The sequence below is a fragment of the Telmatherina bonti genome (genome assembly GCF_933228915.1).
Source record: "Telmatherina bonti genome assembly, chromosome: 14".
Classification (NCBI taxonomy): domain Eukaryota; kingdom Metazoa; phylum Chordata; class Actinopteri; order Atheriniformes; family Telmatherinidae; genus Telmatherina; species Telmatherina bonti.
Genome location: NC_136612.1, coordinates 25,791,127 through 25,810,392, shown reverse-complemented (window position 1 = coordinate 25,810,392; position 19,266 = coordinate 25,791,127). Strand labels below are relative to the sequence as shown.

The window sequence follows — 19,266 nt, the reverse complement described above, 5'->3', positions numbered from 1 at the left end:
ATGCACTGTTTAGCTTCCTGCTACTCACTTCCAGATAAATTAGGAGCTGAGAGACGAACCCCTTGATGGGAGAGAAACTGGTCTGAAGCAGTGAGAGCAATAGTATGATATTGATTTGCTTTTGATGTTTAATGGAGTTTCTCAGAGAGGCAACTCAATCAGATGGGGGGAGTCTAAAGGAGAAATGGGGACCGGAAAGATAAAAGCAGCATCTTGCTGAATTGTTATAAAATAGACTAGATTTTAACTGAACTGACCAACAACTGCACTGTCAAGGGAGTGGAGTGATGGGAAATGTGATGGTATATGAGAGGTAGTGATAACTGTGGCCTCTCTACTATGCAGCGAAAATCCATAAACCTCCATCCCCATGATGCCCCCCACCCCCAAAACTAGCCCACATAAGGGGTAGTATTTTTAGCACATCACCCGTAACGCTCTCTCTGCAGGCTGGGGCTGCTGGGCCTCTTTTATTTTAATCCAGATGGGAAAGAGATGAAGAAAGAAAAAGAAAGAGAGATGTGTGAGTCATCTGGAGCTACCTTTATGTCACTGTGGTCCTCTTTCTCCCCATCATCTCACTATCTTCGTCTTTTTCTCCATCTATCTACAGTATTTATCTACAGTATCTATCTATCTATCTATCTATCTATCTATCTATCTATCTATCTATCTGTCTGTCTGTCTTTCTGTTTATTGTTTCATAATTTCATCTGTAATTTCACATTCTGTCATATTGCATCCACTCTAGATATGAACTGCAGACTAATAAGCAGTCTTGGCATTCAATTCGTCATACATATTCCCCAGAACAAAGACGGTTGGCTGCAAATACCCTGGAATAATAGATAATTACTGATATAATGCGATGCAAAAACAAATGCAGGGCATAGTGCAGTCAAGTGTGAAAATGTTCAAGGTCAATTTGAACACACAGTGAACTGGTCTATTTAACTTGATGCTCTGAATTGTACTTTAATGCATTTGCGGTGCGGCTGACCAAAAATGAGCGTCACAATTTCCACCACTTTGTATTGGATGTCCTTTCTTATGTTCAACTCTGTAAATTGCTATAAGCGATATCCATATATTTAAATGCAATCAAAAGAAGTTACACCTCACATAGCTGTAGCAGAGACAAGCTGCAAGTACAGCATTGACAGATCTCCACTTATAATGTTGACATGTAAACATGTCAGCTGTTAGTATGTCCGATATTTGCTCCTCTCTTAGCTCTGTCATGTTCTCTATCCCCCCGAGGGAATTATTCAACTCTCAAGCTGCTAAATGCTCCACTGTGTTCACCAGTTAATTTTTTGTTTGTTTGTTTGTTTGCTTTATTACTGGAAAGGTTATGTGTAATCCGAGAGTTTCTAAATGAAACCAGAATGATACATTTTTTGGCAAGAAATGCCAAAAAAATGGAGCTATAAAATGTCATGACACCCCGCTAGCCTGAAGGGAGATGCAAAGTAGGGTGATAATTTCTGTCATGTGACAGCTGTCATAGTCATTATATTAGTTTTTTAAATAACTCATTAAGAATCTGCAGGCATGCTAGCAGCTCTGTTACGCTGTGCACCAGAGCTTTGAATTAAACATGAATGTCATAGTATATCATGTTTTTAATTTCATCCAATAAGAAATAAATGCCCATCCAGCATATGAAGTTAAAAAGCGGGCTGAACTTAGACTAATATGTTTTTCCAGGTAAAAAATGTTTTTGAACAAACTGGAACTGACTGATGATAAAAAGTTAGGAAACCCTAGTTATTTAAATGTTTTTTTTATTTTTTTATTTTGTTTGTTTGCTTTACAGATTTTAATTTAATTACAAGATAACTTCATTTAAACTACAATCTCTTATCATCGAACCTTCTGATTTAGACAATGAAGAAAACACTGGAGTTAAAAATGTTAAACAGTAAGAACAAATAAAAGCAACAGATATAGAATATGAATAAAGGAGCATATAAAAACAATATGCCTGTGGAAAACAATACATTACAAGCAGAAAGTCAAATAAGTAGGTGGTCTTTAAAAAAAACAAAACATAAGTATATATTAAGATAATTAAAAAGTTAAATAAATCTATAAAAAAAAATGTGATCAAGTTAAAGAAAAAAAAGCAAGAATTTTCTTTTTTTTAAAAAATTATTTAAAAACTATATTTTAAAAAAAGGTCTTGAGCGTGTTTTGAATAACAAGAGTCTTTGCAGTCCTGAGGTTTATTTGGCAGGCTGTTTCCCACTTCGGGGCCAGAGTAACAGAATGAGTACTCACCACAAGGTTGAGTATTCATTCATGAGGTTCTGGTTTTGGGAACAGCTAAAAGGCCAGTATCAGAGGGCTTCACGGTCTGCAAGGGCTGATCATTTAAAAGGAGGTCAGACAAATATGAGGGCCCAAGGCCATTCAAACATTTATAAACCCCTAAAATAGGTTTAAATAACCTGAATGCTTGGTAGGCCAGTGCTGCCATTATATAACTGGTGTAATGTGTATTTACATACCTTCCAGTCCTCATCAGAACACATGTCGGTGTGTTCTGAAGTTTTAGGAGCATGTCCAAACTTGAAATCATACGTGTTATGCAAAATGTAGGAAAAAAACACAACATGCATTCCTTTCATCCGATGCTATGTTCACTTTTATAGACGTCAGTTAACCAAAAAATATATGCACATAAACCAACCTTATATCCCATATTTAAACTTCTTTCATGAATGATTTTAATAGAATAACATAATTTGTATTACAACGAAACAGATAATGACCATGCAAGTTCCAACAATAGCAGAAGCACTATCATACCAAACTGAGACAAAGGAAAAGGAATCATGTTTAATGTGGTGGTCTCGGCTCTAAAAGGAAAAAAAAAATCATCTAAGTGGAAGAATTTAACAAAAGTGATCTGCTCTGTAAGCCCAAAGCAAAGGACCACACAGAGATAACAGTGAAAGATTCAGATAACAAAGAGCTCTAAGAAAGACAGCATCAAAGCTGCAACAGTCACTTCCTCATACAGCTCAAGGGGAACAGCCCTATGAATCCTAAAGCTCCACATGAGCCAATTATCATCGTGTACCAGAAAATAAGAGCAATCCCAAAATACCTGTTCTCCTCTTTGCGTTAATAAAATCTTTCAACACCAGAGCAGTTATTCCTACACATGAAAATGACATACCACTCCAGTTTTTTAGTTAACAACTAATGAAATCATATCAGCAAAAAGCCATACATAAAAACATGCAACTAACAATTTTAAAAGCACACCTAATTAATCATAATCTCATTCTCACATACACTCAGATACATCCTCTTCTGTCTGTTTGACCACAGGTACAGGGCTGCAGTGCAGGACCCTCTGCCTGACTGAACAGGCATAGCCCAGGGCATGAAGGATCCTCAAGAGGAAAACATTGAGCTCAAAATATTTGACAATAAGACCAAATAAAAACAACAGGTATAAAATATAAATAAAGAAGTTAGTAAAAACAATGTACTTGGGTAAAAGAAAAAAATCAAAAGAGAGAGCCACATGAATAGGTGGTGTTTGAAATAAATATAAGAAGTTATAATCAAATATTGGTAAGCAAAAAATAAATCTATAAAAATTATGATCAAATAAATAAGATTTAAACAGTCTAAAACAAAATCACAACAAAAACATTCAACTATAAGCTACGTAAAAAAACGAGCCTTGATCCTTTTTTGACAAATGTCAAAAGTCTCTGAAGCCCAGAGGTTTTCTGGCGGGCGGCTCCACAATTGATGCCTGCAGTGGTGGAATGACGCCTCGCCATAGGTTGTGTTTTAGGGAGAATCTAAAAGGTCAGTATCAGAGGACCACAGGGTCCATGAGGGTATATTATTTAAAAAGAGATCAGATAAATAAGGTCTAAGACCATCATGACATTTATAAAGCACTAAACCTTAAAAATCAATGCTGAAATGTGCAGGAGGTCAATGTAGTGATTTCAAGACCAGTGTAATGTGTTCTTGTGGTCCTCGTCAGAAAACAGGCCACTGACTTATAAGGTAATTGCAGGTTTTTGGGAAGACCACACAGAAGGACATTACAAATATTTATTCTACTACAAATAAAAGTATGCGTCGTGGATCAACACCTCGGTGCTGGAAAGAGATAGAAGTGTCTTTGTGACATTTCCTGCCCAGATTTCTCACACAATGAGAAAGTTTTAAATGAAGTATTTTGTAAAATGATCTCTCTCATGTCTCCAGGACCAGTAATTTAAACTTCAGTTTATAATGGTTGAGCTGTAAGGGATTTTCTGCCATCCATAATTATATCTAGACTACTGTTTTAAAGGACGTAAACTGGCTCAAGGTCATCTGGAGACATAGCGATGTAAAGCTGCATGTTGTCAGAAAATCTGTGAAAATATCCAATACAAAACAGAAGGACGTCACATCAGTCTTAAATTATTCTAAATGCATGATGTAAAGGATGCATGAGGCTTGCTTTCCGTACATTTACTAATGGGCTGTAAGTTTGTGTGTAGAAAGGTGGTATAAATGGGTTTATGTAAGTACATTATTAATGCATCTGGCCCGTGGAGTTGATGGGAAACTAACCACTCCTTAATCAGTCAAAGCCTTTGGTTTAAAATCTGTGTGGATTCATTTGATAAAATCAAAAAAATTGCCCTAAAAAATGAATAAATTTCATTTTAAGTTCACCGTACTAAGCCAAGTCAAACCACCATGTACCAAGCTGGACCCCTTGATGGAAACAGGGCTTTAGGTTTTTATGTGTGTGACACAGCTACCAGTTCTGTTCTGGTCTAGTCTTATTGTAGAACAAAAAATACTGCACACTCTTTACAAATGTGGACAACTCTGCTCACTCTCTACACCACATAAAAACCATACAAAAATACTTCAATAAGAACTGGTACAGAGGATCATTTCAGCCCACTGCAACAGCCTTTGGCTCAGCATATATATGCTTTTATTTACACACATGCGTGTTTGTCACATCTGCCTTGCTTAATTTGCATTTGTTTTTTGCTTTTTTGTTTTTGTTTTTATTGTTGTGCATGGCCTCAGAAAGGAACAATACACCTTTGCAAGTTGCAGTATGTAAGAACTGGTAGGGATGCGATGTAGGGAGGCACCAATATAGCAAAAGGTTAAAGTTCATGGTATAAATTCAGCGGCCTATTCTGACCATGCAATTTCTCAAATCATTGCTGACATTCTAAACTATTGACAATGTTTGTCATTGTCAACACAATGAATTGGCAGAATGAGGATGAAGTATTTGTCATTGTCACAGCATGTTTGATTTTGAGGCTTTTCTCACCATCAGCAATACTGCTGCACATTTTACTGTCATGATCTCAGAATTAACCACATGCTAACCTCCTCAATTGTCACCAGAGTTGGCACGTAACATTTACTCCGTTAGTTTTATTCGAGTAACTTTTTAGGGAGAAAACAAGCCGTTGCAGGAGTAGTTTTACTGCGGCACACTTTTTACTTTTACTTTTAGAAGAAGAAACATTGTTCTAACGCTGGTACAAACACACAGCTCATTACTTTTTCTTTTCTTTTTTTCTTTACTTTCATTTCTTTTCTCTCCTTTTTCTTTTTTACCATTTGTTCAATTACAGATGCTTTATTTTTGTCAGACAGATGCCACTACTTTCACCAATCAGATGTAGTAACAATTGTTTCACAAATCAGGCATACCCAGGTAGTCACATGACCAGACACAAAGCATGGCGGCATAGTGGCACAAACTCTTCATATCTAGTGGACAGGTAAAAACAGATGAAAACAAGCAGAGACCACAAACCAGTCTTTTAACATAAACTTGACATATAAGCAAACATTGTGCTTAGTTGACCTTCTTAATTTTTTTCCAGTGGTTTTTATCCAGTCATTTTAGGTTACAGAACCCCTGTCTTATAAAAGACATTTTTCATTTTGACATACAGTTGGCTGCGGTCATATTGCAAGTATTGGTGATTAGTTCTGATGTTTTTCGTTAGATTTGATTTTTTGGTTCAGGGCTGCACGGTGGCACAGTGGTTAGTGCACTGTGGCCTCACAGTTGGGGAGGGGTTCGGTCAGTGGCCTTTCTGTGTGGAGTTTGCATGTCCTCCCTGTGTATGCGTGGGTTCTCTCTGGGTTCTCCGGCTTCCTCCCACCATCCAAAGCCATGCATGTTAGGTTAATTGGTTACTATAAATTGCCCCTAGGAGTGAGTGTGAGCGTGAGTGATTGTTTGTCTCTGTGTGACCCTGTGATGGACTGGCGAGCTGTCCAGGATGTACCCTGCCTGTCGCCCAAAGCCAGCTGGGATAGGCTCCAGCTTCCCCACGACCCTGAATTCGATTAAGCGGTTCAGAAAATGAATGAATGGTTCACTTTTCATTTTTATTCTGAGTAATTACGTCCCTGAAGGGACCTGCATGTGCAGAGGATCAATAACAAGAGGTGTCACTTGCAGTCTAAACATGGTAGGCAAAAATTTTGTTTTGTTTTTCCCTCCACGGTACACCCACACCTACGCCATCCACCATGTTTGTTCCATTGCAATTCTTCTTCCAATTTCACTATTTTATCTGTTGCAGTGTCAGTACAAAGGGATGTCACCACTGGATGAATTTGTATTACTTGGCTGTTCAGACCGCAGTCACATTACAAAAAATCCCACCCGAATCAAATTTAAAATCACATACAAAAGTGATCCGGATTGGATTTTAAAATGAAAGAATCTTACTTGAGACACATAAGGGCAAAAAAATTGGATTTTGGCCATAACTATCTGCAGTCTGAACATAGCCCACTCAGTTTGGTCCCAGGTTGTTTAATGTACCCCTGCTCCAACACACACAACTGAATTAAATTATTCCTACAGCCTACAGGGTTTTGTACAATGTGTCGTTCATTTGAGTCTCATGGAACTGAATTGAATAGCCTTGATATGGACCATTTTAGTTTTGGTCAAGATTTTATAAAATGCTGCATAAGCTATGCAGGCTGATGTACATTTTCTCTGAAGGAATAAATTTGTATTAATTATTAATGGTTTTGGCAACTACTCTACTTCTTTTTGTGTCATCTACTTCTCATGCAACTACTTCTCGTGTCATCACAAAAATATAAATCAGACGTTACAATCAAATAGTTACGTAGTACTTGAGTAGTTTTCTTGTTCTTTTGTCTCTCAATTGAGTCCTTTTTAAAATGTATTATTTATTACTTTAACTTAAGAAATGGTTTTATAGAAGCAAAGCAATTAAATACATGTTTGCCTACCAATCCCTAATTGTCATCATGCTTATTGTTTCTACACTCCTCAAATGTGGCAACTTTATCTGATCTGAGTTCTCTAATGTGTGTGAAATCCTCTTATAACAAGCATGATAACTATTGACAAATATTAAAAGTTAAACTCAGGATGGAGTCTACATGAATACCAGACTTAAAGAAGTAGATTGCCTGCCTTACATAATAACTTTATAAAAATGACTAACCTTTCAGTATGATGTACAATCCAACATCTAATTTACCGTTCTTGGATTTATAAAATAGTAATAAACTAATTTCAAACAAAACAAACAATTAAAATGGCCAAGCCTTAAACAAATCAAGAATTGATTTTAAGTTTTAAAAAAAAGAAAATGAAAGAAAAAGTTCCAATAAAAGTGATTATGATGTGTACTTTAACAAGAAAAGTTCTTTTAACTCTTTTGTCAGTCAGAAAAAGGTCAACTCTAAAAGAAAAGTCATTTAAACTCTAAAGTGAAATAGATTCAGTTGTCAAGCAGGTTGGCAGGTGGACTGAGTTCATTTTAACACTCAGGGCCTTTCTTTTCTAAAAGACTGGATTTACTCTGTGTAGGTGCTTGAGGAAATGCCAAAAACACTGCAAAAGCTAGTGGGATTTTTCCTCTGGAGACGTAGACCTCTTAAAAATACTTCACAAACCATCAGCTACATTCAGTTTAATCTAATTAAATTAACTAACCCACTGAAAATCAATCTGTAACAATTCTACTGGCATGCTGAAAATTTTGATAAGCCCATCTTGTGCTTAATTACAGGTACATAATATAATCGTGTAGGTGTTCTAAAAAACGGTTACATGTTTCAGTGTATGTAAAAAAAAATTGGAAAATGACACACTATGTTTCTGAAACTATACATTAATGTTATCGTCTTGTTACCTCACCGTGAATTTATCACTGTGAGGAGTGTGCAGCTAAAAGATTAAGACAATTAGACTAAATGTGCTCCATTATACCGCTGTAATAATCATAATAACAGGCATTACTTAGGACAGTCATTTCAGTGAAAGAACAATAATAAAAATGAACTTGATTATCCTAGATGGCAGTGAGATATCATTAGTAAGTAGCAAGCCGGCTTTCAGTGGGAATTCATTTGTAGTAAAACTGCCTCAGGGCCATTGCCTTGCAGCGGGCCTTGTCTGATGAGTCAATCTGTCTGTCATTTTAATGTTATGCTATTCACTGCCCTCTTGTCCCTCATTCTAAGTTTTCTCTTTCTTTTTTTTATTTGCATAAGCGTTATTATTTTGCACTTTTTCAACCCAATTCAAAAGCATCCGTTCTGTTTCCAACTTCTTTTTTTACATCACATCAGTAAAGCAGTTTGAACTTCCACCTTCTGTACGACACTACTCTTAATTCTGTCACAGTGAAATTGAACAAAAATGCCGTCCATTTACCACTCTTGTTATCTAAATGTAGTCAGAAGGTTCCTACAATGATGATACTAAAAAAAATTTTAAAAAAAGCCTCCAGAAGACAACCAAGCTGTCAAAGATGGAATTGTTCAGTTGTGTCTGTGGTTCTGTATACTTATGCTTTAGGTGCTAAGATGCATGTTCCTGTTGTCTTTCTTTGTCCCCTTACTCTTTTGTCTTTGTCCTGCATGGCTTTGATGTGTGATAATGTCATGATGGAAAGAAAATCAGGAGATGAGTTACACAGCATATTTATCAGCAGAGAATGGATTGAACCTGGGGAGCCAAGTGCTCCCTAACTGACGGAAAAATGATTGAGGAAGACGCTGTGATTGGGTAATGAAGCCTGAGTATTGTGCTGGAAAAAAAGATTAGCAGATTGTTTGAAAATGTCAGTGTTAGAGAATATGGGCTGTGAGAATCTACAGTATGTCCAAACAGAATGCATGTCTTCCACTTCGCATATCCCCAGACGCTTTTCGTCTCACATAAGCATTCACACGAGCACTTGCTCACACAGAGACAGCCATAATAAATGTTTCAGTGTGCTTTTCTGACTGCCTTTTACAAATTATGATTCCACAAAAGCAGCACAAGCATTGTGCACTGCGGTTAACCATTGCTTTTCCAATGGCGGCGACAGACAGGAGAACTGTTGGGAACGTCCGAAAGCAAAGAAGCAAAGATGAAATTTAATTTCCAGTCCGAAGTGGGAGCTTCGTGATGTTACAGCTTCAGAGTGACAAACACGTTACCATCATGATGAACACATCTTTAGGAGATGCTCCAAGCCCTGCAGGGTGCAAAATGAGGACATTACACACATACTCACACAAGTCTTTCACATTATCTCTCACTTGTGATGTTTCTGCTTTCCCATGTACACATTTTCTCGTACGCAAACATTCTACATACTAGTGCACAACCAAATGCCCTTCGCTGGACTCTAGCATGCAGACGCAGCCACACTCAATATCTTCCCAGTACATACTGAAATATAGAATGAAAACTGAAATAAAGCTCAATAAAACAGTGCAAGCTGGGACTGGTTTGGTTTAATCTCATTACATTGAGACCCTGGGGCTCCTCTTCTCCTATTTATAGCACCCTGAGAGAGAGGAAGGCCAGCGTTCATGTACATAACATCACTGGGTTGTGCAACTGCGGCCATGAGAGGCAAAGGACATGACCAATCACAGACAGGTCTTGCGTCAAATTTGATGTGACAAAATACACAATTGTCAGTGATCTGTGAAGATAGCCGGCCGCATTATCAGTCCTCCAGACACATGCGCTTCCTCATTTTCCTCATTTACCTTCTGTCCCTCTCTTCTTGCTTCATCTTCTCACTCTCTCTGTAGAGTTGGCTCATCTTGTCACAGCTGTTTGATGGGGGTTGCCCACTATAGCCTGCAACATTTACAGTGTGTGCACAGGATACCCTCTCCTTCTGCTGCTGCTGATTCAGGGAAGATATTTTCTTGCTTGGATTGAGCAGCTTTAAACTAATTTCATGCCTTTTACTTTGAGGCCTGTGGCTGTAAACACACTTGAATGTGAGAAAAAGGTACCTTTTCTCATGGACAATGAAACTTTTATGGGTACCGTCAATACTGCAGATTGCATCAGAGAGCTTTCGAGTTCATCACTACAAAACAATCCAACAACAAAAATTAGAAGCTCTGGGGAAAATAAAACTGCACTGAGAAAGACAAAACTCAATTCAGATCTTCGTTAAGAAAAACTCTTAATAAAACCCCCAATTCACACAAGTAATCATACAATAAGCCCTTGATGCACCAACAAACACAAACACAGAAGCCTGAGGCCTCCCTGGTCTTAATTACTTTGCTTATATTGGGGTGTAAAATACATGTCCCAGTTTGCATCAGCAGCTTTTTGAAATCCCATCCAGTCTGGGTGAACTGTATAATGAGGGATGTTACTTGAGGACTTGCTACTGTTCAACTTGATCCAAAAGAAAAATCTGTGATCTTCAAAATGTCAAGAACTCAGACTGAAAAGTAGCATCACAAAAAACATGATCTAGAGCCCTCGAGCCCTGTTTTTCTGTCTCTGTCTTCCTGCCCTCAAACAGCCTGAATGTTGCTTCTTAATGTGTGAACATGGACATGACCTACAAGAAATGCTTTGACCGTTTCTGTAGCTCACACTTGATCTAGCAGAGGTCAGGAGCTGGAACAGTGTTTTTCTTTTTTTTTTCTTTTTTTTTTTTTTTGCTACAGGAAACTGAGTCGGCCACACCTTGAGTCAGCTATGAATCACAAGCAGCTTCATGCATTATTTAAAATTCTCAAACCTTCCCACAAACCTTATTGCAACAGCAGCTACTGGTGTCTGGATATATAAAATAACATGAGTGTGAAACATAATAATTTTGGTGATAGTCAATACTGATTGTTTCTGTCATTTAGCTTCACTTCAGCAGCAGCAGAACAGTTTTATCTTCTACGTGAAAAATAACTGAAATGTTTTCGGGTATTTAAATTCGATGATACTTTCTGTGAATGACCACGAATGATGACATAATGTATAATCATAACCTTTCACATATTACTTTGTTGTAACCTATTACACCAATACAAATCTTTTAACTTTTCAAGGCTTAACTCTGCACCCTGCATTTCATTTTGTTTTTTTGCCCAACAGAATCAGATGTAAATAAAGCTTTTCAGTTTTAGGGCAAAGTCAATACACAGAACCAGAATACAGCAAATAAACATCAGCCACTGCCATCAGTTGATACTATCATGTTTGCTTCTGGCTGATTGCAGTCAACAAGCTGAATGTTGGCCAGTTTGTACATTTGGCCAATATATCTGTGCATCTCATATCTGAACAACAGAATGGCTCAGATGTGGGATGAAGATAGAAGAGGCAACACATGCTGTGTGTGCCTGCAAACAGGCCCCATAACTATATTGATTATAAACTAATGATAATGTTGATACATAGATTAAAAAGATCAAGTATTAGCTTTATGTTGTCCATCTACAAAACTGATCACCTAAGGCGTAATCCCATCACCTCCCATCACCTAAGGCGTAATAAAAATGTGAAAAATAGCATTTGGTCTCACTGGAGTAATTGCCACATTATGTATTTTGCAGGATTCCTTTTATATGATTAAATATTTTACATTGCTTTTTTTGCTTCTTTTCCCTCTAGAGCAAAATACTTTTGTTCTCTTTTATTTTAATAAGGAAAGTATAACACTTCCCACAGAGGGCTCAGATGACAATAATTATTTGCAGGCTGGTGGTATTTTTTTTCTCTGTATTCTAAACTAACTCACTATGAAATATTTAGTGGCACATTTAGGGAGCCTTTGTACTGATATTGTTTACTTCAGAGTTTTTCCAGTTAAGCTCAAAAATTACACTTTTTATGAAGCTGCATCAGACCAACAGAGGGCAAAAAATACATTTATTTCCTCACATACTGTCTTACTGACTGAGTTGTGCTATAAATAACATCAAAGTGACGGTCTGATAAAAAGCTTTTGTGTAAAATGTTCGACTGGACCTTGGTGTACACAGTAAGGTACATCAGTGACAGGGTGCCATTATTAATGCCATCTGCCTCCTCTCTAAACAGGACTGTCTCTCTTTCATGAGCAGCCAGTCATATTTACACTGACAATATTTCTGGGTAACATTATTGTCTAAAAGTAGGATGTCTGGAAGGTGTGACCTCATAAGACTTTGGCATCAGCAGGCAACTGAACGAGCGTGCAGTCTTCAAGTTAAGTCTCTCGACATTAAGCTGGTCCCCAGGTGCATGTCTTCATCCATTTCTGCACTGATTTGTTGTGAGGTCTTGTTTGAACAAGGCTCTCTTTGCGCTTCCTTGACCTACCCCACAACAGTTTAACACGGTGCTCTGCTTGGCAGGTGTACACCGTTTGTTCTTTCTGCTCCGCTGTGTACGTTCTTCACCGGCGCGTAGCTGACAGAGGGATTGTCGGTCTCAGTCATTCTAACACATCTGCATGAAGACAGCAGCTTCAAGCATATTTCACGGGGGTAGCCCTCTCTGTGGCATCACTCTGCTCAACAACATCTGGCCTCTCTTGTTTACTGGAGCACAATAATAATATATCCGACTTGGTAAAGACAATAAAAACAGACATTATATTGCAGTTTGTTTGTTTGTTTGGTTTTTATTAATCCAGCTGGGGGCATTTGCTTAAAGGCAAAATACGTCCTCTTATTTGAAATTGAACACTACACATTTTGACACTTCAAATCTCCCAGGTTTTGGGAATGAAGACGTTGTTTTTCTTGGTTTGAAGTGGACAATTTTATTGCAATCAAAAGATTTTTCCTTTTTAGTTCCTCCCAGTGCCTGTGGGCTTGAAGAATAAATTACCATTACTGCCACTAAAAAGCATTATTTTCTGTCATAAGAAGAATAAATCCAAGAGAAGGTGATTTAAATTTCGCAAGATGTTTTTTAAAGAAGTGTTGTTTTTTTCATCTCCCAGCATAAAAAAAAAAAACTAACAGTTTTACCTTCAAACAGACTTGGCTTTGATGTGGAGGTCTGTTTGAACTCCCTTTTTAATGGCAGCTGATTTCCAGTCATGTGATGAAGGTGTTTGTTCCCACGATGCACTTGAAGTCTATGATTCTTACAGAACTGCATGAGTATAGAGTGACTTTAAAAAGAAGACTGTGGAACGATATTCAGTACAGAGTATCGCGAAGGGTGGGCACTTTGTTTCTCCACTGGGATGTCAAGGTTTGGAATTTAGATATGGCTTCGAGGGGCAAGATACTTTGCAAGACACAAATGATGCCAGCAGACAAGAAAGTGGGATGAAATGATAGATTTATGATAGTGTGCTTAATGCCGCTGTAAGCAAGAATAAGGCTATCAGAAGCGATCTTGGAAGCTGCGGGGAACCAGCGGGATGGGCCACACAATGGAGAGACAAAGCTGAGAACAGAAATAGAGATGAAATCAATACTCCCTATTTACACTGAGGTGAAATGAAGCACCGAGAAGCCAGAGGATCAAACCAAAAAAAAAAGTGACATGGAGTAAATCAAAGACTGTTATTCGAATGGACAAAAGCCTTACTCAAACAATTTTATTAGATAAGAGAATATAAAGAAAATGACCAGAATGAGGCTTATCGCTATCACAATGGGCATCTTGATCGAGGCAGAGGACACTGACACATAATAAACTGTGATAGAAAGTTCAATAAAGGCGATTTGATGAACATGGACATGATAAAAGAAGGGAATGAGGACTGAGGGTTGTTAGAGACTAAATGAAAGCTGACAAGCTGCATCAAGCAGATAGATAATTGTAGGTAACAAATGGACTTTTTGTGCTGCATGCTGTGGCTCACTTTGTTGTTTTTTTTCTTACTGGGATCGCTGCCCATCCTCACTAGTCATAAAAAAAAAAACAAGACCAGTGTATCTTCACTTTGAGAGGATCTGGTGTGAAATTAATTAAAATGCAACGACGCCAAGGTTTTTATTGGGCTGACAAAGTAAACTGCATGTGCAGAATGTGTTTTACAGTATTCTGAGTTTCTCAACGGGGCTGCAGTCGGACAAAATATCGAAAATAGATCAAGACACAAAAAGGGTCTTCAGATGAGACACTACCCTGGAGCACACACCTGTTTGGTGTCATTGCCAAAAGAACTTGGAGGGATTCTACCTGAGGTTTCATTGATTTGCCAGAGTCAGCCAATTGCAAGCAGCGTTCCAGTACATGAACTGCCTCCAGATACTAATTAGCACTGAGAGTAAAGAGAAAGCATGATGTATTCACAGAGGAGTACAATCTGTAGCTTAAACAGATGGTTCCACTACACAAATGAGATAAGAGGTCCATTACTTAGCGCTGTTAAAACACATTTATTGTGGAATTTTTTTAATATCCCTGCAAAAGATTTTTTTTTTTTTTTTAAATTTCTAGAAATGTAAACGTGTCATCAGCAGCAAAATACAGATGTTGTGGTAATTAGCTGGGGCTGTACCTCATTATGAACTAAATTATCATGGCAGCTGGCCAGTCAGGTGGGGAAAACAGCAGTTCAAGCTTACTAATCTGTCCTGAACCTCTGGCTTGTGGGGGGAAAAGAAGGTGTAAAGAATGTATGAAGTAGCTGGTAAAGAAGTGAGCATGGCTTTGGTTTGAAATTGTTGCAGGTGACCAAACATAGACCAAGCTCTGCTGTGACTGAACTATCTGAAGACATTCCTTCCTTAGCACAAGTGTGTTAATATTCACTTTTCTACCTCCATAAATACTCAAGCCCTGATGCATATCCAGTGGAATCTGCTCCGTACTGACATATCATACAGTCAAGCCCATCAATTGCCTGTAGGCTTTGCCTTTTTAGGTAAATGAAATCTACAAAAGCATTAAACAAGTAACCATAGCAACAGATTTGTGGGAAGAGCTGCTACTCCTTCAGTGTCAATCATTTTTTTCAGTGTTAAAACTTCCCAGCATGTATTGGGCATGGGACCTGATGACTGATATGCTCATATTAGCATCCTCTGACAAAAAGACTGTCAAGACGGTTGAACAAAAGACATTAGGGACTGGAGGAGGAGGTAGACTGACACCCTTGGGGGGCAAGTTGATTGCCACTAAGACTGCCATTTTGTAGAACATAGCATAGGCATAAAAATAGGCATGTGAAAACAGCTGCAGACAGTGATTCCTCAAATCGTTGTATGCAAATCAGCCCCCTGAATCCCTCACACATAGTCTCCTTCATAAACTCCAGGCTGCTGGGAACAGTTCTTTTTATAATCCAAGGTTATGTATTACAGTTTCGCAGCTAGCTGTTTATATCTCAACCTTGTCCAGGACTATTTCTCCAGCAGCTCGTAGGCTAATTGATCTTTAGAACCTTTAGATGAGGTCTTGACCAGCTCTTCTGTGATTGAACGATCTGTTTCTTTCAGACAAAAAGGTCGTGTAACAGGTCAGTAATGCTGAACCGATCAAACACCAATTATTTTTCTACACTCCACTAAACAATGTCGCTGAAGGTTCCCTGACTAATGAGTTTAAAAAACATTAATTTAGCATTATTAAGGTAAAAACATGTTTGTACAGGCTAAAAAACAGTGCATTCATATGCATCACAAACATATTTGCAAGAAAATTTTGAGCAGACTTCCATAAAACTGTGAGTGACCAAATCTTTTTTAGCAATATCCAAGTAAAGAAGCAGACTTTAAGGTTTAATATTTGCTTCTCATCTATTTCTTGTCTTCAAAGAAGGCTTGAGTGATGATTTTTTTTTTCAAGCACTTCGTGCATGTAAATAACCACAATCAGTGTTTTTCATAGATGCACACTGAGTTGCCTTTCAAAGACTGGACTCAACGCAACTTAGCCTTAAGCTAAAAGCACAGAGCTGCTGCGTCAACATAGATGTTCATTAAGACTGATAATAAAGGAAATAGGCAGGGATGAGGCATCTGCTCAAAGGATCTCTCATCCAGAAATAAGCAAAACGGCAGAATCTACAGTCGCTGCAATATGCGAGAAGAACAAAAAATAATATCAACATGACGGAAATCCCTCTGGCCTCCTTCTAATATGAAACGAGATAAGGCAAGACCTATTGGAAGCCATATGGACTACAGGTCACACACCAGCCTGTAAACGGCTGACACATACATACATACCTCCACACACACAAAACACACGCTGTGCAGGATGCATTCTACAACTTTTAATGCCACACAACATTTATCATACGGTCTCTGTTCCTCTCTGTGCCCGTCTTCCTGACCACTGTGTAGCACAAACACCCACAGATTGCACACATCACCTCACGGATGTATTAAGGTGCACACACACACATGCACACACAAACACACAGTTGGAGCCAGCTTGGTGTGCCCTCAGAACTGAGCTTGTTGGAATCAAATTATCTCTCTCTCTCTCTTTCTCTCTTTCTCACTCTCTCTCGCTCTCTCTCTCTCTTTTGCCGCCCACAGAAGAAGGGCAGGCAGAGTCAATCCCAATGCACTAAAGATTGGACTGCCTCAGCATGTGTCCTGGGGTCTGAAATACAAATCAGCCTTTCCTCCAGTCAGCTGGAGTTGGCCCATCTCCCAGAGGCCTGTCAAGATGACCGTCTGTGGTGTTGAAAACAAAAAGGACCAACGAGTGATGACAGGAGTAAAGCAAGAATATACTAGAGCCCGGTTGTCCTCTGAAGACCCCAAAATTCTCAAGGGTATGCTCCTAGTCTGACAGTCACACTGTTTTATCTGTTGCTCTTGTATTAAGAGCACATTTGGGCCTGTCAGTGTCTAGAAGAAGATGAGGGGGATATTATGGGAGTCAGAAGGAGTCAGACATGTAAACCATCTCTTTCATTTGCAAGAACATCCCATGATTTTGGATTATACTAAGGATGGGGTGGGATGGATAAGGGAGCAAACTGAGGGAAAAAAAAAAAACAACACAGAGGCCTTGACATCTCTCTGACTATCTCTCACAGAAAGAGGAAAAACGAAAATGAGTCACATAAACTGCAAGTGCAACTCTAACCCATGTTGAACAGGCTGCACATTCCTGGGTGATAAAAATATACCTGCTTTACTGCACCGAAAAGAAGATGATGAGACTTAAAAAAAAAAAACATGTTTTGCTGAAAAGGTAAATGGAGCTACTGTTGAGCAAGGACAAACTAATTGTATCAAAACTGTATCGTTCCATGACTCACTTAATGAAAAGCCTTTAATTGGATTTAAAAGCTGGTAGTTAGCTAGTGGGGTTTAACTGTAATAAAATTCTTCTGTTTGTACGCAGTCTCGCACAGTCTCCTCTCCTCAATGCAATGAATATTTTACTGTCATATCTGATCAGAGGGCAGCCATGTGTGCCAATTAGATTCTGTCTGAAACCATCTGTGTGACATAACCGCCACACAAGTTCAGGTACAGTAGGGCTGCATAATTTTCTCTTATTTTTTAAAAACCACTCTCTGACTGTGACACTTTTTTTCTTTTTTTTTTTTTGTCAGCTGTTTTCCCCTCTCCTTTACCACTGTGGGTCAGAGGTCAGGAGTATCCTCGCATCCATACACACTGCTATGTTAAGGGTTTCTGAGCAGTGTTCTTTTGGTCTTCCGCCCACTGAGCCCAAATCAACCCTCTGAAAACACATTGATAAAGGCCTTGAGTGCACCGTGACAGTATCTGAGTCTTGCACGCATGAGCGCACTGCACTAGACTTTTAGTGCCATTAAAAGAACTGCACCTAGTGTTACTCATCAACCACTACATGTAACATGTGGACGCACTGAAAATTGTTACTGGTATTTGCAGATGCTGCCGTCCTGCGATTTGAGTGGGTGGACTGGTTTGAGCTTCATACACATCGAGTCTATCCAAAGACGCATAACGCATCGGTACTGAAAACCCACGCGTCCCGCCTCGCGATAGAAATCCCAACATATCAGTTAACCCTTCAGGCCCACTGCGTTATTACGCACTCATTAAAATGCGCCCCCCTCCGCCCCACCACCCATCGTTTACGCATATGCCTTGTGGGTTGGCATGGGCTATTATTGGGATGTTTAGGATGCGCACCACTTTCTCTCGCCTACCGTTTGTGCCCAACACAATTTCCAATGGATGTGTTTGTGGTCCCATGAAAGGAGGATGGCCAGGACATCCGAGACTTTTTCAGTCCTGGTCGGTCGCTCGTATCCACGGCGTCGGAGCGCTCCATGTGCCGGTGGTGATGCCTGTCGGTGTCGGAGTATCCCCGATGTTTGATTTTGATCGGGGTCCGGGGTTGTCTCCAAAGATGCTGCGGAGGCTTCAGAGTCGCCTGTCCTTCCCGGGGAACCGGGAGCGACAGGGACAGGCTCTTCTTCGAACATGGTGGTGGTTCCATCATTGTGCAAAATTAAAAAAAAAAAAAAAGAAAAAGAAAAAAGAACAAGATCCCCTTTTAACTGAATAGTTAAATAATATGGCTATATTTGTTTATTTCAAGCACAAAATAAAACGTTTCATGTCCCTTTCTGACACTTGATCTCGGAGCGAACAAATCAAAGTGACCAAGTCCAGCACAGCCCCCGATCGGAATCTGGTTTTCTGAATACCATCAAAAACTGTCACAGTGATAACTTGACAAGTCATCCAAAAATGATTATCCTCATCGTTGTCGATGGTGACCAGTTTCAGCTTATCCCAGAACCTCCGTTCTGCCGTGGTCCTCACCAGTCCTGGGTTTTGGTGATGAGACACCAGTCCTGCTGCTTCTCCTGAAGTTTGACGCCTCATCGCCCATGGCGCAAAACCGGATGACAGTATTTATTTAACAGGATTTATTGCTTTTTATCAGCCACTTATTGCAGAGACACAGAGAACACCGGCGCTGGCTCCTCTATGTGTGCGCTGTGGTATTATTGCTGTCCGTCTGTCTTTCAGTTGAGCTGAAATCTTCAAGCAATTCCTATAAAAAGTGTCCAATCTATCACGGTTCAT

At 39.1% G+C, this 19,266-nt stretch overlaps 1 protein-coding gene across 1 annotated transcript in view; it reads right to left on the bottom strand.

The window, feature by feature from the left end:
- Positions 1-18,673, bottom strand: part of pde4a (phosphodiesterase 4A, cAMP-specific) — a gene marked incomplete at both ends in the record, with an annotated part of 42,557 nt that extends 23,884 nt beyond the window's left edge. Inside the window, one exon of the mRNA XM_079252329.1 lies at positions 18,378-18,673. Within this exon, the coding sequence (XP_079108455.1) occupies positions 18,378-18,673 (296 nt within the window). The remainder of the gene's footprint in view (positions 1-18,377) is intronic.
- Positions 18,674-19,266: the final 593 nt, after the last annotated feature.